A 22,459-nucleotide genomic window follows, 5' to 3' on the forward strand; every position below is an offset into this window, starting at 1 on the left:
ATTTTTTTCATTGACAGAGAAGTGCACGGACTCAGTTCGTAATCTTACGGGTCGTGGGACGGCCGGTCGTCAAGCAAGGTATCGCTTTCCTCGTGTCACTTGGACCATCCCTTGACAGGATTTTATTTCTTGCTTTTTGTGTAAACAACGGTGATCATACACCCGTTAAGAATTCACTGCCGGACGGAGCGGAGTGTGAAATAATTCGCGCAGCATGAAAAAAAATCAAATCTTATTATGTCTGGTGATTATTTATTTTTCTTCGGGCAAAGGATAATTGTAATACCCCCCCCCCCCCCCCTTTTTTTAATTTGAGAAACCAGTTTGAAATGTTTTATGCTTGATTTCGAGACCTCAAAATCTTATTCTGAGGTCTCGAAATCAAGATCGAGGAAAATTACTTCTTTTTCGAAAACTAAGTTACTTCAGAGGGAGCCGTTTCTCACAATTGTATTATTACCAACCTCTCCCAATTACTCGTTACCAAGTAGGGTTTTATGCGAATAGTAATTTTGATAAATTACCAATAGTCTCCACTGCCTTTAAAGGCAGTGGACACTATTGGTAATTACTCAAAATAATTATTATCATAAAACCTTTCTTGATTACGAGTCAAGGGGAGAGGTTGGTGGTATAAAACATTGTGAGAAACAGCTCCCTCTGAAGTGACGTAGTTTTCAAGAAAGAAGTAATTTTCTACAAATTTGATTTCGAGACCTCAGATTTAGAATTTCAGGTCTCGAAATCAATCCAAGCATCATAGTGTCCATCGTGTTTAAGCTGACGAACTGGTAAACTGGTCCTATACTGGACTGGGCAGTCTCTATATACAGAAAGTTAATAACAAACTCTGGGTTTTCAACTAATCTGAATTGTAAAGGTTCACTCCAACTTCCCCGTTGGAGCGATACAACTATTAAATTCGATGACTGAAACGTGCGTGTATTTTATGCGTACTTGAATTCTGTATCCTTTCACCCTTTTAAACGAAAGGAATAATAAAGACGTCAAGAATTATTGACTGCTTGATGAGATAGAATCTAACAGTTGAGTGTCAACAATGTCTACTTTTTAAAGGTTAAAACACACTCATCACTGCATGCCTGGTGTGCCTTCTAGCCGGATACATGCAGTGCAGTGCCGGGTTTCCGAGTAACCCCTGTCTTCGTTTTTAATGGAAGTAACGCCAGTGCTACACTGTGTGACATGGCCTTTTAAGGAACACGTTGCCTTGGATCGGTCGAGTTGGTCTTAGAAAAGCGTTTGTAACCGTTATTTATAAAATGCATATGGTTGGAAAGATGTTTTAAAAGTAGCATATAATGATCCACACAAGTGTGCCTCGAAATTGCAAGGTTTTCTTTATACTGTGCGAACTAACACGGTCTTCCGTTTATGGGAGTCAACTTTTTGACTGGAAGACCGTGTTAGTTCGCGACGTAAAAGGAAAACCATACAATTTTGAGTGATACTTGTGTGGATCATTGTATTCTACTTTTACAACATCTTTCCAACCGCATGCATTTTATACAAACGGTTTTTATAGTCCAACTCGTCTGATCCAAGGCAACGTGTTCCTTTAAGACCATGTCACGACACACAGGGCAATTTTGACAGGCAACTTGAAAGGCAACCAACTGCATTAAATGCAAAAAGGAACACTTCGGCTGTACGACGTACATTTTTATAACAGCATTTTTGTTTCCAAAGTAATCTACACTCAACTAACGTGTTCTTCTTGGAGATTGCCTGAACTGCATGGTTGCCTCGTCTGACATGGCATTAAAGACATTGGATACTATTGGTAATTGTCACAGACCAGTTTTCTCACTTGGTGTATCTCAACATTTATGCATAAAATAACAAACCTGTGATAATTTGAGCTCAATTGGTCGTCTAAGTCGCGAGATAATAATGAAAGAAAAAATACACTTGTCACACGAAGTTGTGTACTTTCAGATGCTTGATTTCGTGACCTCAAATTTCTAAATCTGAGGTCTCGAAATAAAATTCGTGGAAAATTACTTCTTTCTCGAAAACTAGGTCACTTCAGAGGGAGCCGTTTCTCACAATGTTTTAAACTACCAACCTCTCTCCATTACTCGTAATCAAGAAAGTTTGTTATGATGATAACTATTTTGAGTAATTACCAATAGTGTACACAGCCTTTAGTGAGTGAGTAAAGTCTGTAGACGTGTGTAAGTCCACTATTTTTAAAAACAAAAACAAACATCCATTCTGAACTAACGACGAAACCATAAAGATTCGGAATTGCAAGACAGCATCTTCATATATTGCATCATTTCTTCGGGGTCATTGAGGGGGCCCATAACTTTGCGATGCCCTCTTGTACGCGAACATTCCTCATAATAATTTTCGCTGAAACACGTTATTTCCTTTCCTGAAAAGGGGACAAAGGAAACCGTTACAAAATGTTCATTGAATTTTTTTTCTCAAACACAGACAATCTCAGATTGCAAAGTAGGGCAGTGTCATTTCTGTAAGACTAGCATACTTTCACACTTGTGGCAATGGATCGCCCCCCTCCTCCTACTACCGTCCAACCTGGATTTACGCCACATAGTTATAGACCTCTCTTTGGCTAACCCAGGTTGTGTATTGAAATAACGTCAGCATGTAATTGTTGCAAGTTTAGGCGACATAGATGAGGGCTATTCAATTGGAAATGCGCTCAGTTTGTCTGCCTTATCTAACAAACACCACTTGGCAACATTTATATTGTGTCAATACTGATCTTAAAGGCAGTGGACACTATTGGTAATTACTCACAACAATTATTATCATAAAACCTTACTTGGTAACGAGTAATAGGGAGAGGTTGATGGTATAAAACGTCGTGAGAAACGGCTCCCTCTGAAGTAATTTTCCACGAATTTGATTTCGAGACCTCTAGTTTAGAATTTGAGGTCTCGAAATCAAGCATCTAAAAGCACACAACTTCGTGTGACAAGGTTTTTTTCCTTTCATTGTATCTCGCAACTCCGACGACCAATCGAGCTCAAATTTTTTTCAGGTTTGTTATTTTATGCATATGTTGAGATACACATAGTGAGAAGACTGGTCTTTGACAATTACCAATGATGTCCAGTGTCTTTAAGCACCACCAGAAGTAGAGGTAATCAGTAGTTAGACATTTCAAGCGCAATATCCAAACATAAGTCAGCTGTCATGACGTGCCTTTGACTTATTACTGACGTAATGCCCTGGAATGACTGATAGTTTGTCGCAGAGGGCGTTCCTACCCCAGTGGACAATTACTGTTTCACCGGAGTGCAACTCGTGCAGTAAAGTGAAAACTTGTAAATGCCACTGGCCTATCTTAACACCTGGTCCAACCCCATACCCCATCCTTATTATCCATGTATGTAAATATTTATTCACATACAGCAACCGCCATAGTGTTCACAAGATTAACTTACACATATCTAATCATTAATTCGCATTATACACTATACCAGAAGCAGATCCTTACGAACCTCTCCGGAACTAATATCATGTCAATTTTTGCTTGTACAGTCCTCGGTCATTTTATCGGCTGTTCTTGAAAATAGAATAATATCATTTTGCAAAACGTGGAAAATGAAATAGTTTGTAAAAAAATACTCGGTTCCGATCCCATAGTTTCAAACAAAGAAAGTAAGATAATTGGAACATGTCATCGAAGTTTAAAGCAGCGTTTAATTATGCTAATTTATTCATAATAATTTTCGCTGAATCACGTTATTTCCTTTCCTGAAAAGGGGACAAAGGAAACCGTTACAAAATTTTCATTGACATTTTTTTCTCAAACACAGACAGTCTCAGATCGCCAAGTAGGGCAGTGTTATTTCTGTAAGACTAGCCTGGGGCAATGCATCGGGTCCCAGTCCAAAACCCCGTATACGGTTCGCGATCAGCTGTTAAGACCATCTTTCACGTTAATAATTGATATGCATACGTTCTTTCACACTTTTGGCAATGGATGGCCCCCTCCTCCTACTACCTTCCAACCTGGATTTACGCCACATAGATATAGACCTCTCTTTGGCTAACCCAGGTTGTGTATTTTGAAATAACGTCAGCATGTAACTGTTACAAGTTTAGGCGACATAGATGAGGGCTATTCAATTGGAAATGGCTAAGTTTGTCTGCCTTATCTAACAAACACTTGGCAACATTTATATTGCGTCAATACTGATCTTAAGCACCACCAGAGGTAATCAGTAATTAGAAATTTCAAGCGCAATATCTAAACATAAGTCAGCTGTCATGACGTGCCTTTGACTATTTACTGACGTAATGCCCTGGAATGACTGATAGTTTGTCGCAGAGGGCGTTCCTACCCCAGTGGACAATTACTTGTTTCACCAGAGTGCAACTCGTGCAGTGAAGTGAAAACTTGTAAATGCCACTGGCCTATCTTAACACCTGGTCCAACCCCATACCCTATCGTAAATATTTATGTATGTAAATATTTATTCACATACAGCAACCCCCTGTGTTTGGTACTCTCGCATTATGTTCACAAGATGAACTTGTACATGTCTAATCATTAATTTGCATATACACAATACCAGAAGCATATCCTTACGAACCTCTCCGGAACTAATATCATGCCAATTTTTGCTCGTACAGTCCTCGGTCATTTTAACGGCTGTTCTTTGAAATAGAATAATATCATTTTGAAAAACGTGGAAAATGAAATAGTTTGGAAAAAATACTCGGTTCCGATCCTATAGTTTCGAACAAAGAAAGTAAGATAACTAGAACACGTCATCGAAGTTTAATGCAGCGTTTAATTATGCTAATTTAAGTCTGCTATGTACATGTTACGTTTGGGTAGGGGAATCAAAATGGATTCAGAAACAAAATTTGCAAAAGATATTTCAGATACAATGACGATAATGTATGACAAATCTTTAATTTAAACTATTTCCTACAGAAGGCCTTCGCACACAGCACGTGACATTTTTTTTAAATATTGTACAAATGAAGCGCAGGTTATTATAATTTTTGTGCGTATGGAGTTTTAAGAGAGTTGTACAGCATCTGTAACATTTTTTATCAGTTTTCCAGAAAGCGGTGACCTCAAGATGTGAAATCAGAACAAAATATTTGCCTCCAAGGCGAATTCAATTTTGAAAAGGACGGGAGAAAATCAATGCGTGAAAAGTCACGGCCAGCCCCAGGCTTCCCCTTGCAATTGGCGTTTTGCGCAGGGAAAACTCTCCGTGTATGGTATTTGCTCAAAAAGGGGCGGGACCGATTGTTTCTTTTGGCCAATCGGGGCTCGCGTTGCATATCACTGTCAATGTCCTCGTATAAAAAGGCGCGTGGATGACTTTTACTCGTGAGTATCGTCTGCCAGCGTACGAGGTTTTGTACAATTATAATTGTATTGTGTGTCGTGCCGTGTGTGTAGTAGATATCAAAATCACTTTAATTTAGTACAAACAACAAATTAAACAACCCGCCGGGGCCAGGGTGTTTTGTTGTTGAAGACTGTCCAGTATAGTTTGAGACCGAGCGAGTGGGGGCCAAATAAGACGTGGAGACTTCAGAAATATTCTGTGGCTGATTGCAAGCATTATGACAAGACACCTGACGTTCCTCATCTGTTTGTTTTATGGTAAGTAAGAATAACCCTGTATGTCGCTATTAACAACCGATCTCGCATGTGTGAGTATCAGTGCCAGTGATGTGTACGTTTATACCAATCAGTGCAAATGATGCGTCAGAAATATCTTATGCTACATCGTTGCAGTCAGAATTCGCCTGCCTGCCGAGCAGCAAACAATTCGGACACGGCGACCGGTTTTAAATAATAATTAATTTGTTTGGAGGCAACCTATCACACAATGCTGTAAATGGTATAAACTAAGTGCATTGAATTAACTCAGCACTGATTTTATGGAAAATACTTGTGGATTGAAGGTCCTCCGGTTGTGGTAATCTGTAAGTTACTTCGAATGGGTGCAGCGAGGGTTTTTGTGATCCGACAAATGCACGCGATGATGGAAGACGAAAGAGTAAAGTTTTATTTTTATTTAACAAAAAATAATCATTCAAGATGTTTAGATCACATTAAAGTTATCTATACTATTAAAGGCAGTAGACACTATTGGTAGTTTATACTCAAAATAATTATTATCATAACAAACTTTCTTGATTACGAGTAATGGGGAGAGGTTGATAGTATAAAACATTGTGAGAAACAGCTCCCTCTGAAGTGAAGTAGTTTCGAGAAAGAAGTAATTTTCCACGAATTTGATTTCAAGGCCTCAGATTTAGAGTTTGAGGTCTCGAAATCAAGCATCTGAAAACACACAACTTCGTGTGACCGATTGAGCTCAAGTTTTCACAGATTTGTTATTTTATGTTATGTTGAGATACACCAACTGTGAAGAATAGTCTTTGACATTTACCATTAGTGTCCAGTGCCCTTAAGAAATGACTCGCATTGTTCATCAGAGCTTCTAATCCAAGCAAGGACATTGCTAATTAATTATTTTGATAGCAAAAATAATGTAGTCCCCCACACGACTATGTCACTATTTCAAACTGGGTGACGTCTGTATGTACTATATCTGTTAACTGTATAATGTATATTATTCAATTCATTCAAAAATTATGTTCTTTGTATCGAAAAATGGTGGATCAAATAATGATGACACTGTCACATTTATTAACGCTCCAACACTGTTGACTTGAGATTTACATAAAACTATCAGTTAATGTGTCTTGCATTTTTTTCAAGGATAGGCATAGTTTTTTTATGTTCGTTATTGGGGGTTTTGGGTTTTCTTTTTTATTGATTGACCGCTGCAGTTGAAAAAAAACTAAAGAGTCGACAAAATGTGCAAAAATGTTGGGGGGGGGGTTAATAGGAGAGACCGTGAGGATATTGTATGTATAGTTACTCTCTATTAATTGTTGAACTTGAAACCTTGGTTACCAAGGCGATCTCGTGTTGGCATAAACTGACCTTTCGGTTGTTGTACTCGGAACAGTTAGGAACCCCAAAATAACTGTATCTATTTCCTTCTGAATGTAACCCCTTAATCCACAGGAGAGCGGATTCCTTTAAAAAAAAACTTGCTTCGGGGAGGTAGAGGCCTTGGTATGGGTGTTTGTAAACAACAGTTGACGGGAGGTTTAAAATGATCTTTGCGCTAGTTATTTTCGCAGGAGGAAAATACCATACATTTGCCCGTAAAAAGAGAAACAAATTGGTAACGGTGGAAAGTTTATAGGAAGACGCTTAGGTTTATGACATCTGCGTTAGAATTGTTTTCATTTCTGTTGGGTTCAAATCCCGCTCTAGTCAATTTTTCTTTGTTCAACCCAAAATCATTTAAAAATGTACCCAGTCAGTTTCCCTTGTGGTTTATTATTTCATTTCTGTTTGTGTAATAAGTATCTTATAAATCAACAAGTTTTTGTTTTTTGAACACTTTTTTTTCCCCCGGGTATGGTTTGTGGTGTGTTATTTATACCAACGGATTGGTGAAATTTTACTCGTTTTTCGACACCAAGAAAACTGTCTAGATTCATTGGTATTCTTTGGTATTGTTGTGTATGATGTATACATAAGTCATTTATCAATCTTGACTTATTTTGGTCATTATTGAATAACGATCTTTGCGTTGGTCGACTCACTTCACGTCATTCGTCACTGTAGCTGCTCACAACAAAAAATAGTTTTCTGTTTGTTCGTGTTCGTGGTTTGCAGGTTAGAGAGGACCAGCATTTCGTTTGCGCTGTAACAACCTTTAAAACACTGATGTAGCATTTCGCTTGTTTTTTTTACTAAGTTATGGATTTATAAAATGATGATTAAACGTATGCAAACAAAAAATTGTATCATCGAACGGAATGTGTTTTAACGCCTCAAACGAGAGATTTTTGTGCGATCAACTCGACGTTTCGGTTAACTGCCCTATTGTCTTCAATGAGTGTTGGTGTAGCTATGAGTCGTGTTGTGTGTACTCCAGTGGTCGTATTGTTCTCAACGGAGATGATGCTGATGTACAATGCTAGGGATAATGTTCTTGCTGTTGACTAAAAATGTGCATATACTTGTTGATGTTCCAGCTGCTGTTGATGTTTTCGTTTGTGCTACTTTGTTCATCTTTGTTTAGTCTGATGAAGTGTGTAATTTTGTTGTCGCACCAACTTCCTAACGACAATGACGAAATCGACGACGACGACGACGACGATGACGACGAAGACGACGACGACGACGAAGACAACAACAACAACAACAACAACAACAACAACAACAACAAAAACAAAATTAACAAGAACAACAACAATAACAACAACGACGACGACGACGGCGACAACAACAACAACAATAACAACAACAAAAACAAAATTAACAAGAACAACAACAATAACAACAACGACGACGACAACAACAGCAACAACAACAACAACAGCAACACAGCACCAGCAGCATGACAGCAGCAACAACAACAACAACAACAACAACAACAACAACAACAACAACAACAACAATAACGACAACAACAACAACACCAACAACGACAATAACAACATCAACAACAGCTACAACAACAACAGAAACAACAAAAACACCCAGAAGTACACTCCCCCGCTGATGGAGGGAAAAACAACGATGATCACATCATCATGGGATGATTTTTAAAAACGGCCGTGCGTTGCTTGACGGTTGCATGATAATTACAAACAAAACAAACAAAGTTGCTCTTGGCATTGAGCTACAGAAATCTTAATCTAATATACAGGATATCAAGAAACTATAATTTTTAATAACTATCCAAGTATCATGATTGATGTGCTTATGTTCGCGCGCACGTCATTTCCGTAAGAAAAATATAACATTGACCCATGAAGTGGGTGTTAAGGGCTTGATTAGTCACACCTCGGTAAAACTAATTACGACCCGTGTCAAGCCTGATCTCGCATCGTATTTCTACACAGTGTAACATTACAACACATGTTGGGCTTTCAATTTCGGTAGGAGGTTGTTTTTGAATGTGAGGCGTACATCAACAGCTGAAAGCCTCTGGTCTCGGCGTGTACTATGTTATGATTCCTACCACAAACACCGCGAGATTACGCAAACCGGGTTGTAATCTGTCCTCCTGGGGCGGGCCAGAAAGGGGAGGGTTTGGCTGCCCAAGACGGATTGGATACAGACACCTGCTCCATCCAGTGAACGGATTTTTGTCAGGAGTGGGTTGTTTTTTATGGCTGGTGTTACTTTTAGCAATGGATCAGCTTCGGTTGAGAGAGCAGAAACGGAATAAACATCGTATTGCACGGTTCACCACGTTCCAAAAGGCCACGTTTGAATTGGGTACTTCTTTCGCGCCAAAACAAATTAAACGCAAGCGTTGTTTATGGATTTCCTTTTTAACTCGGCGATTGTTATGCTCCTTGGGCGGATCGACAGTAATTTTGATTAACTTAACTTGCACTTTCCGAGGGAAAATTGATAGTCTTTATTGTAATAAAATGTACATTCTAGCATTTACAAAGAAAACACGATAAAACACAATTTAAGAAATGAATGAAATATTACAATGTGCCAGAAACATTTTGTAACTGCATTTTCAAAAACGGAATAACATTTCTTTTTAAAGGAAGTGGACACTATTGGTAATTACTCAAAATAATTATCAGCATAAAACCTTACCTGGTAACGAGTAATGGGGAGCTGTTGATAGTATAAAACATTGTGTGAGAAACGGCTCCCTCTGACATTACGTAGTATTTTTTCCTCGAATTTGATTTCGAGACCTCAGATTTAGAATTTTAGGTCTGAAAGCACCCAACTTCATGTGACAAAGATGTGTTTTTTTCTTCTTTTATTATTATTTGGCAACTTCGATGACCGATTGAGTTCCAATTTTTACAGGTTTGTTATGTTATGCATATGTTGAGCTACACCAAGTGAGAAGACTGGTCTTTGACAATTACTACAGTGTCCAGCCGTTGATTTCACAAAACTCTTCCTAACTTAGGATTAATGCTATGACTTAGGACGAGTCCTAACCCTGCACTGTAGCATGCAGACCTTAAGATTAATCCTTAGGACGAGTTACTCGTCCTAACTCGAGGTAAAACGATTCCTAACTCTTTGTGAAATCGACAGCTGTAGGGTCTTTTAACACTTTTTGATGTTTTTTAAAACTAGGCTTTTGCACAGATTGCTCTCTTCCTTCCCAACAGACAGCTTGTTCTCTCGCCATAGTTGAATTAATGTTTTTGACAGCAACGTTTTACGAGCCAGTGTAGAAACATTATTTTAATGGATTTATAAAATATAAAAAAAGACTTGTGTGTGCTTTTTCTCGGTGAAATTGATTAACAAAAAGGCAAGCGGCCTGGGGAAAAATCCATTTAAAAGCTCGCTCACGTCATTGCCCGCTGCAATTATAATTGAGCCGCATAAAACAAAATAGTCGCATCATAATCTCTGAGGAATATGCAGACATTTTTAAAGGCAATTGTTTTTGAATGTTTAGAAACTCGCCTAAAACTCGCGTTGATTTTAAATGTGTAGCTTCGAAGTGAGTTGCTGGTTAGCGGAAATATTGTAAGAGTTCACGGTGATAGCCTAAAGTTGACACAGTCAAGAGTGTAGTTCCTGCGTAGCTTGTTATCTTATAGTGCGTCTCAAATACTGTTTTGCTAAGACAGGTTTATAAGTTTTGTGAATCATGTGAACCAAAGGAGGACCTTAAAGACAGTGGACACTATTGGTAATTGTCAAAGACTAGTCTTCACAGTTGGTGTATCTCAACATAAGCATCAAATAACAAACCTGTGAAAATTTGAGCTCAATCGGTCGTCGAAGTTGCGAGATAATAATGAAGAAGAAGAAAAAACCATTGTCACACGAAGTTGTGTGCTTTCTGATGCTTGATTTCGAGACCTCAAATTCTAAACTTGAGGTCTCGAAATCAATTTCGTGGAAAATGTCTTCTTTCTCGAAATCTATAATGTCACTATAGTGGGAGCTGTTTCTCACAATGTTTTGTACTATCAACCTCTCCCCATTACTCGTAATCAAGAAAGGTTTTATGATGATAATTATTTTGAGTAATTACCAATAGTGTCCACTGCCTTTAAGGGTTTACAATAAAAGGTGCTGCGCCGCATTTAGCAGCAAGGAAATTTCAATATCGTTTCAATAAAGTTGTGCTTGGTAATGTAATTCGCCTCATTAAGGCAGTGGACATGCTATTGGTAGCTACTCAAAATAATTATTAACATAAGACCTCACTTGGTAACGAGTAATGGGAGAGGTTGGTAGTAAAAAACATTGTAAGAAACGGCTCCCTCTGATGTAACGTAGTTTTCTTGAAAGAAGTAATTCTCAACGAATTTGATTTCGAGACCTCAGAATTGGATTTTGAGGTCACTGAATAAAACATCTGCAAGCACAAAACTTCGGGTGTGACAAGGGTGTTTTTTCGTTCATTAATATCTCGCAACTTCGACGACCAATTGAGCTCAAATTTTCACAGGTTTGTTATTGTATATGTAATATGTTGAGATACAGCTAGTGAGAAGACTGGTTTTTGAGAAAATTACCAATAATGTCCACTGTCTTAAAGGGAGAACGCACATGCTTGAAAACAAGTTGGGTTTGTAGTGCCCCCTTTACAGTACAAGTAAATCACATTATGAGTTTGTCGCATCAATGTCTGAACTCGAGCAGAGATCATCACGCCATCGCAATATTAATAATTGTGTTGACTCGTGAGACTCACGTCTGACCTTTTCCCAGATGCGATTTTGTTTGCTCGTGAAAGCAACTTACATCAACATTGTAATTCAATTAGTGATTGATACCTTCTGAAAACAGATGAGTTCTTCCACTTGTTTTCGTCTCCGAAACGGAGACAAATATATCTGCCCTGTTTGATCTTCGTCTAATTGGATCGGCCGTTAATCCTCCAGTAATAGGTTTCTTGTCCACTTAAAGCCATTATACACTTTCGGAACAGAACAAATAATAAAAGTTCACAGATTTACAAATAACTTACAGGGTTTACAGAAGGGAATGGTTTAAAACTTCTCTTGAAATATTATTCCATGAAAGGCTTTACTTTTGGAGAAAACATTAAAATAGTTATCAATTCTCGATAGCGAGAATTACGGATTCATTTTTAACACAAGTCATGACACGGCGAAACGTGCGGAAACAATAGGGTGGGTTTTCCCGTGATTTTCTCCCGACTCCGATGACCGATTGAGCCCAAGTTTTCACAGGTTTGTTATTTTATATATAAGTTGTAATACACGAAGTGTGGGCCTTTGGACAATACTGTTTATACCAAAAGTTTCCAATGGCTTTAACCCACCCCCCCCCCCCCTTCCCCTGACCACCCTCTCTTTACGTTGTTGATCGGCAGTTCATTTTTTTGCCGCAAAAAGTAAGTTTGAAGTCAACAATTCAATAACAACATGAAAATGATACGTTACTGCTTACAATTATTATATCAAAACAAGAATCATTCAGGAATAGTCTTCACTTTCTGTAAAGTTGAAAAATAAAAATTATGTGGATAACTAATTTGACACCAAGGGATCGTCAAAAGTGCCATAGGCGCTAAATTCACGATAATCCGAATGAAATACGATCGAGAAATAATCCGTCAAGAAATAATCCGGTCTGGGAGGAGAAAAACAGAGATGAGGGAATTCGACGTAGTTATGAACATCGAAACTCTAACATTTGACGTGGTTACTGCCAGGTTCATTTTGCATGAATAGAAAAAAAAATTATTGACGTCATGTGCAAAAGGGTCTGAAAGGAAATGTCGGGTTACGCATTATCGTATTATACAGACAAACTACCGGTTTGAATCTTTCGCCATCTTGAACGCTTTGTCTTGAGCGCCGAACAGCTATCTCTCGATGGAGGCCAGACTATTATTACCTTCCAACCTCGGTTTGGATACATAGGACTGATGCAGGATGAAACACAGCATGCTACACGGCACTTTGAACGAAGTCCTTAGCATCACATGACCATGCGGTGATCAAAGACCCGGGCCCAATTTTATATCGCTGCCGATTTGTTGCTTACTGTGCGATTTCTATTTCAATAGCGCTGCTAACTGTAAGCACACGAAAAGGCATGCTAACCTTCCGGTGCTTACCGCATGGAAATAAATGACGCCACAATGCAAATCTGCGGTAAACACGCAATATGGCCGCCCAATTTTTCTGCTAACCTGTGAAACACGCTCAGGCTTAAGCAATGTTTGTCTGCTACAGTAAGCACTCAAATGTGCTTACTGTTAAGCAGCGCTATGAAACTGGGCCCCGATCACCATTAACAAATCGATTATTATGCGAAGCGAAAAATATCATGGCAGATTGCTGCCACTCAGACAAATCAACCAAATATCGCTGTTATTATTTTGTCATCGAGTGCTGAGGGCGGATATTTTCCGCTTTCGTTCTCTCTATATTCCCCTCTAAGTATCTGCTTTTGTAGTGGGCCGAGTTTTGTTATAACGCTTCAATTTGGCCTAAAACCGTCGTGAGAGCTTGTAGGGTTTCAGGCGAAGCAAACCATGGCGTGTTTGCCAAATGATGCGTGCGAAACACTTGATTCTGGAGGTTAGAGTACCTCTCGTGACGGGATTAAATTGTATTTCAATTTCATGGACAAAAATAAATGTACACTGCTGTAGATAAAAAAAAAAAACATTGCATTCTACAGCACGACGTACGACTGTTATGAAGTGTTGCATATTAGATTAATGGACCTTTCAATTGATTTCATATTGACATATAAATATATAGATTGACAAATAATTACTACTAAAAGGTTTTTTAGGTTTTAAAACCACATCAACCCGATCCCGGGAGATTGCTTTGTAGCATCCAGAATACAGTATTTAGTTTCGTTCTATTAAACAGCTACCTGAGCGGAATGTTTTCAACGGAAATGTTATTTTAACTTGTGAATGAATGGAAACTGTAACTGAATTGGTTCATGCACCTTTGTTCGAGCTATGGATATAGTGCGAATGATCAGTGGCATTTGAAACTTTGCATGAAACAAACCTAGAAAGTTAACAGGCTTGTGGCAATACCGTAACTCCCTCTCTTAAGTTTGGGTGAATTCACACATTTTATTACAAACTAAATCATCAAATCCGTAAGAAATGAACTTACGGGAACCGGGACAAAAATTGAAAGTGCATGTTTGCACCGTTGAAGACATTTTGTACTTGCTCTTTTTATAGACACTGGACACTATTGGTAATTGTCAAAGACTAGCCTTCACAGTTGGTGTATCTCAACATATGCATAAAACGACAAACCAGTTGGTGCTAGGTCCGAATTTAACCGGGCCCTGGTCCTTGGGGGCTGACCCATTGTGTGGGTCGAACTGTCCCGGAATATGGATCAAAATTACCAAGAGATGAAACGGGCTGTCCAAGTCATATTGCTGCGTACATTATTTTGTTTTCTCTTTTACAAAATATGTTGTACTATCAACAGCTATACAGTGCTTCCCCCAGGTTGTTATGGTCACTAATTTCTACCCATCTATAACTTACCTTGAAAGGGAAGGTACACGTTTGGTAATCGTCAAAGACCAGTGTTCTCACTTGGTGTATCCCATCATAACACTAAAATAACAAGCCTGTGAAAATTTGGGCTCAGTCGATCATCGAAGTTGCGAGAAAATGATCAAAGAAAAAACACCCTTGTTGGACGAATTTGTGTGCTTTCAGATAAGAATAAAAGACTTCTAGCTAGAAGTCTTTTATTATTTTAGTGAGAATTTACCTCTTTCTAAAAAAACTACGTTACTTCAGAGGGAGTCGTTTTCCACAATTTTTTTCTACCATCAACAGCTCTCCAATGCTCGTTACCAAGTAAGTTTTTGAGTTAATATTTGTTTTGAGTAATTACCAAACATGTACCTTCCCTTTAATGGTCTCACAATGTGTATATACCTTGTTTTGGTACGAAATGCGTTCCAGCCTGCAAAACGCAATTACTATTCTAAAATTGACTTCTAAAAGTATTTACTTCAATAAGACGACCCTTTTATCCGTCTATTTGTAATAGTCCCAGCTCGAAAGTAAATACTTGTATGTTGAGTGTAAAATGTTTTCCTGTGGGTGTATGTTTTCTTTTCCTCCACCCCCACTTCTTTTCCTGAAATTCTTCTAAAATGTCAAATAAAGCAAAGGTTGTTTTGGTTTTATAGTTTGCATTGTCTTTATAGAAGTATTTGCAATTGGAGATCTGAGTTTGGGTACTGGTGTTTTTTGTTGGTGTACTTTAAAGACAGTGGACACTATTGGTAATTGTCAAAGACTAGTCTTCTCACTTGGTGTATCTCAACATATGCATAAAATAACAAACCTGTGAAAATTTGAGCTCAATCGGTCTTCGAAGTTGCGAGATATTAATGAAAGATAAAAACACCCTTGTCGCACATTGTCACACGAAGTTGAGTGCTTTCAGATGCTTGATTTCGATACCTCAAATTCTGAATCTGAGGTCTCGAAATCAAATTTGCGGCAAATAACTTCTTTCTTAAAAACTACGTCACTTCAGAGGGATGCCATTTCTCACAATGTTTTATACCATCAACCTCTTATAACTCGTTACCAAGTATAAGGTTTTATGCTAATAAGTATTTCGAGTAATTACCAACAGTGTCCACTGCGTAAGGACTAACCATTTCCACGGCACACGTTTTTGCTGCTTATCAAAGATTGGTTCAACATGCTCATTCTGATGGTGACTTTGCTGTTTTGTTTCTTTCTTGTTTTTGTTGTTGCTGTTGGTTGCTGTTGTTGTTGAGTTAGAACTCGTCTTATCTCGAGTTAGGACGAGTAACTCGTCCTAACTTAGGATTAATATTAAGGTCTGCATGCTACAGTGCAGGGTTGGGACTCGTCCAAAAGTCCTAAGATTAGTCTTAAGTTAGGAAGAGTTTTGTGATATTGACGGCAGTAGATATTGCAATTTGACACAATGTCAGGGGACACGGCAGAGACAGTCCACTCATAGCAGCTAAGAACACGGAGCCATATTTCCCTGATTGCCATTCACAATACCACATCGAGGGTGAGGACAGAAAGAACCTGGTTCATTGTAGCACAATGCAAATCAGCACCCTTTGCAAATGTACACACTTGTGACGGATATTGTGAGGGCATTACCGAAATAAATGCTTTATCGAATTTAATTGATTGCCTTTGCAGCCAGGTTACAGCTCAATAAAGGTTCAGTTCTTATTCACCATCATTCATTCATAATCAGAATATGAGTGAGTGATGGGTTACCATTAGACAAAGTAAATAGTGTGATGTTATGGGACGCCGCTCATTGAAAGAAGTTTAGTAAACAAGTAATATATAGGCCGATATATTTAAATGATTGAAACAAATTAAACTTGCTCTTTTATCACACGTGTGTGTGCCCATGTTTGACATAACTAAACGCGTCTATTAAAATCAATGAACTCTTCTAAACAAACCATTGATCAACAATGCCCTGTGATTTAGGGAATAAAATAGTGACGAGTTCTTAAACGGCCGTTGTCAGATGCAACTGTGTCCGCCATGGAATACTGTCCGCTCCGGACACTTTCGCATGGGGCTTTTGCAAAAACCGTCCGGCGGACATTTGCGCGCGTAAGCGAGCGTGCATGCACTGAACCTACGTATAATAAATGTAGCATGAATATTCACGTATTTTATGATTGCAGCGAATACCCAACGACCGAACATTTCCCATGTCATTCATGACATGCACTTAGCTTGTAAAAAAAAATGACGAACGTGTTCCGTCGACCAAGGGCGTTTAATTTACTACAAGGAAGGTTTTGCACGGGGGCGGACACAACTGCATATGCAAATGTGTCCGGGTAGACACAATTGCATTATGCAGCAGCGTCCGGGCGGACACGATTGCATATGCAAAACCGTCCGGCGGACATTATTGCATATGCAATAATGTCCTCCGGCTAGTAGTGCATAGAGGACATAATTGCATGCGACACCGTTAAAAACCGGCAGGGTCGTGGCCGTGTTATAAAGACACAGTTTCGGAAACTGAACAAACAATGGATCAAGCTCCCTTATTCATGTTAAAGGCAGTGGACACTATTGGTAATTAATCAAAATAATTGTTAGCATAAAACCTACCTTGGCAATGAGTAATGGGGAGAGGTTGATAGTATAAAACATTGTGAGAAACGGCTCCCTCTGAAGTGGCGTAGTTTTCGAGAAAGAAGTAATTTTCCACGAATTTGATTTCGCGACCTCAGATTTAGAATTTGAGGTCTCGAAATCAACCATCTATAAAAGCACACAACTTCGTGTGACAAGGGTGTTTTTTTCTTTCATTACTATCTCGCAAGTTCCATGACCGATTGAGCTCAAATTTTCACAGGTTTGTCATTTTTTGCATATGGTGAGATACACAAAGTGAGAAGACTGGTGACAATTACCAATCGTGTCAAGTATCTATAATATTATTATTTTTTCGCCATTATTTTATCGTATTTTCCTTGACAACTATAAAAGAACAGGAAAGACTTGTTGACTTCTCCACCATAAAACCAATCAATGTACCATTCCTTGAAGGCATCGACATTTTCTGAAATTTGAACTCCCTTGTCCGCAGATCACATCAACACTTGATTAGTACAATAATTACTCGAGGCGCTGCTAGCGAACAACGGGATTTATTCATCCCTATAACCATTAAGGAATTAGGGAGTAAATCCTACTCAAAAGAATAATCTATTATACAAGTCACCTCGCTCGTGGAATAATGTGATGGCCCCCAGGTTAAAAACGGAATGACATTGAGTGGGTCGCCCGCCTGATGATCGGTTTTAATCAATGCAAGTCTTTTTCTTCTTGTTCTTTTCGAGAACGTGTAGGCTGAACAAGAAATGCTAAACCGATTCTCCATGGGATCAGGTGAAATTGGGCCCATGTGGGTGTAACGCCAGAGTGCCCCCACGCTTGGAGTAGTGGTGTGGGAGAAAAGTAAAAAGACTAAAATCGTGAAACACTTGAGGCAAAAAACGTCTATAAAATGCGTCCATTCCTGATTGGAATCGAAGGGGAGGAAATCGAAAATAACCTGAAATCTCTTTGAGCGTTTTAGTTTTAAAAGAAAGAGGTCTTTCGGTAACTCATCTTGAGTTATAGGTGACATCATCGTGTTATATCCGAAGAAGACCAATAAATAACAGTGTCTTCTTCTTCTACTCTTTCTTCTTCTTTTATTGCAAGATAGCTCGCTTTCCATTGTACGGTGTGTAGGCCTAGTCTTTGGAGTGGTGACTATTGAATGAGGCAATCAGAAAGCCCTGTCTTTGTTAATGTGCCGGAAAATTATGTTTGCTTGAAAAGATATATACATTTAGAAATATATCCCTAAAACTGGTGCCATCATAATGGTCATTAAACACTATTTTATAAGTAAAATGCTTAAAGGCAGTGGACACGATTGGTAATTACTCAAAATATTTATTAGCTTAAAACCTAACTTGGTAACGAGTAATGAGGAGCTGTTGATAGTACAAATCATTGTGAGAAATGGCTCCCTCTGAAGTAACGTATATAGTTTTTGAGAAAGAAGAATAATTTTCAACGAATTTCATTTCGATTTTGAGGTCAGGAAATCAAGCATCCGAAAACCACTCAACTGGTGACCTATCTACAAAATCAATTTAATGAATATAGATATGCTAAAATCATCCCCTTTCGTTAGCTGGCATGGCCGCCATCTTTGACGAAACATGCAGGGCTCTCATTGGCTGAGAGTAATCCCCAGTCCATACACTTTTCAATCGCCTGACATCAAAAATGGCGGTCAATTACGTTATGTGTGATCTATAATCTTATGGGACAAAGATGTAGTATTTAACATTTTTGAAACAAACACCAATATCTTTATTGAATATCTTTGGTTGAAAATACCGTAAATCCACTCTGAATAAGCGGGGGGGGGGGGAATCTCACACAGTTCGACATTTTCTGGTAACCAAGTTTACACAAAATCGTCATCGGTGTTAAGATATAAATTGCATAGTCTTGTTCAATGCCTCACTGTTTCCGGTCTCCCGGATTGACTCTCATGGATCAACTCAAAAACGAGAACATTGACTTTTATAACACAACATTTACCCAAGCTGTACAGTGCGTAAAATCCTACAGGCCTATGCCCATAGCTCGTACACGGCGACTCATCGGATACTATTACCATAGAATTCAGTCACCATCCATCTCCATGATGATGTTAATCGATACTGTCTTGTCACTCGTATACGTCAGGAGGGCAGACTTCCAAGTATACGCCGCAATACGCATCCGATTACCTTTTACCCCCCGATCGAACTTCCTGTCATTTCAGCCTATATTTTACGCAATATTTTTGTATCCGTTTTCTTTTTTTTACTCTTTTTTTTCTCTAACTTTAAAGCTGCCCATCCCTCAGACGTCATTTTTATTTCTTGATACGACTGGCCCACGTCACACGGAAATCTCCGGGGCTTTGCAAAATCTGAAAGTTTCCTTCCATTTTCGTCGAAATCAGTCTGTGGCTTCCAACATGCAGTAGGGGTTTTACAATACAATCGGATAGAGGTGGGAAGGGCTGGTTCTTTTATGTATTGTTGGAAATATATTTCCCGAAATTGCAAACATATACAAAATGAATAGCTAAATCCAAAACTCAAAACGTTTTCAAGCTATTAAAGCCATTGGACCCTTTCGGTACAGAAAAAAAAAAAAAAAGTTCACAGATTTACAAATAACTTACAGGGTTTACAGAAGGTAGTGGTGAAATACTTCTCTTGAAATATTATTCCATGAAATGCTTAACTTTTTGAGAAAACAGTAAAACAATATCAATTCTCGTTAACGAGAATTACGGATTTATTTTAAACACATGTCATGACACGGCGAAACGCGCGGATACAAGGGTGGGTTTTCCCGTTATTTTCTCCCGACTCCGATGACCGATTAAGCCCAAATTTTCACAAGTTTGTTATTTGATATAGAAGTTGTGATACACGACATGTGGGCCTTGGACAATACTGTTTACCGAAAGGGTCCAATGGCTTTAAGGAAAAGACTAAGGGAATCAATGTGTGGTAAAGAGGTTTTCAACTAGTGGTTTAATCCCAACGAGGCCTGGTTCTTGATAATTTTACCGAGACGAAGTCGAGGTAAATTATCAAGAACCAGGCCTCGGCGGGTTTAAACCACTATAGTTGAAAACCGATTCAACACTCTTTGATTCCCATTCATAAATACCTTTTTGGTTAAAAGGCTTAAAAAAGTTTTAAAAACTCTGTAAAACTTATCCGCTTCCTTCCGAGTGCTTGAGCTCTGTATATTTCCAAATCCATGGTTAGTCTGGTTCCCCGACCCAAAAATCTCCGACTAAGCTCTGTCGAATTTAGGGTCCGGTATCACCCAAAATCACGTGACAAAAAAGGAGGACTTTTTCGAAGTTATCCGAAATGTTCCGAACGTGTTGTCGTCAACATTCGGACAGTATCGTTGATGGTCGGTATGGAATTATAATGTCAGTCCTGTCGGCCGTAGATCCAGGAGTTTTTGTGCCGCCATTGTTATTTAAAGTCAATGCAGGCGTTGTGCCTAAATAAAGCGTTTGCAAAGCGATGCGACAAGTTCAAAATATAAACCTGGCAAATCGCTCCGGGATCTGGTAAGTGTTTGTCCTTTTTCTTCAAAAATATTTTCCCAATAATATGAGTCAGTGGTGTTTCGACTTGAGTATTCATTAGAGTTAGACATTGAGGATTAAGTGTCATGAATTTTAAAGTGGTAAAAATGGGGCAAATCTGGTGACTAGCTGTCGAAATTATACGTGTTGAACCAAATTGTCATTTGTCGATCTGGCGGCCGTCGGAAGGAGGGTTACGTTACCGCAACTAGTGCAGACATGGTTCCCTGGAGATGACCCCCGACCCTGACAAGTTGCGTCATGCTCTATTTTTAACCGTGGGTGATACCTGACCTAAGATTTTTAACAGAAGACTTCAAGGAATCTTTGGTCAGGGGACCAGACTAATCCATGGTATGTTCAGTATGCATGTTACATGTACATGTACAATGTCCGTACGCGTGTGTTTTCCGGTTCCGTTCGTGCGCATGCGCGTGTAGTCATGGCGCATATAGACCTTTCTTTTGTTGATAAACAAACCGCCTTGGTTGGCATGGTCGGCCGAATGTTAGTAAATCATTAAATCGTAAAAACAGATGTTTAAAAAAATTCAACATTTTCTTCAAACTTGCAATTAAATAAAATACCTCTCATAATTAGTTGTTTTGTTTTAAACAAAATGAACAAATTTGGTTCATTGTTACAAAAAAATATCGATCTTTTCTTGATTTGCACACATGGCTTTCCATAGTTTTCCAATCTGGGTTGGCAAAAACTCGTGCTGTGACGTTGCAAAAGAAAGGTCTATTCGCTGGTTTTCCTTTCACACACAGCGCGGCAAACTCTCCGACAGTGCCTGCATGCCCGTAACAAGAAACGTCTTGCATCAAGACTAGCGCGGAGTGTCCGCTCGCAACCGGTTATAAACAAAGGTTTAAACACCCCCAACGTGACGCGCTCTCCAGCAATAGAAATAGCGAAACTGTCTGAGGTATTTATAAATACAGGTTTATTCAGACAATTTGGCACAAAGAACCAATCTTTCAAAAGAAAATACGTGCCACGATGCCACAATGGCAAATAGGTTTTTTTCAGCCGTTTCTTCTCTGCCTTTCACCCAAAGATTATATCTTTGCTTTCATCTCTGCAGAGTCCGGTTCGAATCCCGAACAAGGGCCCAATTTCATAAAGCTGCTAGTAAGCACAAAAATTTGCTGAGCATAACATTTTTGCCTTGATAAAAACAGGATTACCAACCAAATTTCTATGTGACTTTTCAGGATTTAAGCAAACAACAGCTGAATGCCAGTAACAAGCAATATGCAACAACTGAAATTTTGGTTGGAAATCTTGTTTTAATAAAAGAAGGAAGACATTTCATGCTAGGCAAATTTGTGTGCTTAGCACTGGGCCCAGTGCCTTGCATGTGGATTGAGTTTTCAGTCCTCACCTGACTGCGTGGGTTTTCACTGTAAAGGGTTTTCCTCCCACATCTAAGACATGATAGTTCTTCATTGTCATCTTAAAAAAAAACAGTTGGTGTTATGTTTCCGGTAGGATGCTTTGCCGACGTTTATCAGACTCAGGTGCCCAAATTATCGCCATTGCTTGTGAATGGACAGACGCCGTTTGTTTTGCCTTGAAGGATTTGGGTACTTTTTGTAACACAAAACACAATGTCCACAGATTTACATAATATTTACACCGTTTGACGGAAAAATGTACCAATGCAATACCTAGATATGTTAAGGCAGTGGACCCTATT

The 22,459-nt window shown here is 38.9% G+C and overlaps 1 protein-coding gene across 1 annotated transcript in view; it reads left to right on the forward strand.

Moving 5' to 3' along the window:
- Positions 1-5,367: 5,367 nt before the first annotated feature.
- Positions 5,368-22,459, forward strand: part of LOC117289411 (GLIPR1-like protein 1) — a 46,903-nt gene continuing 29,811 nt past the window's right edge. Inside the window, exon 1 of the mRNA XM_033770526.1 lies at positions 5,368-5,629. Within this exon, the coding sequence (XP_033626417.1) occupies positions 5,590-5,629 (40 nt within the window). The 5' untranslated portion in view covers positions 5,368-5,589. The remainder of the gene's footprint in view (positions 5,630-22,459) is intronic.

Source organism: Asterias rubens, chromosome 4, assembly GCF_902459465.1.
Source record: "Asterias rubens chromosome 4, eAstRub1.3, whole genome shotgun sequence".
Classification (NCBI taxonomy): Eukaryota; Metazoa; Echinodermata; class Asteroidea; order Forcipulatida; family Asteriidae; genus Asterias; species Asterias rubens.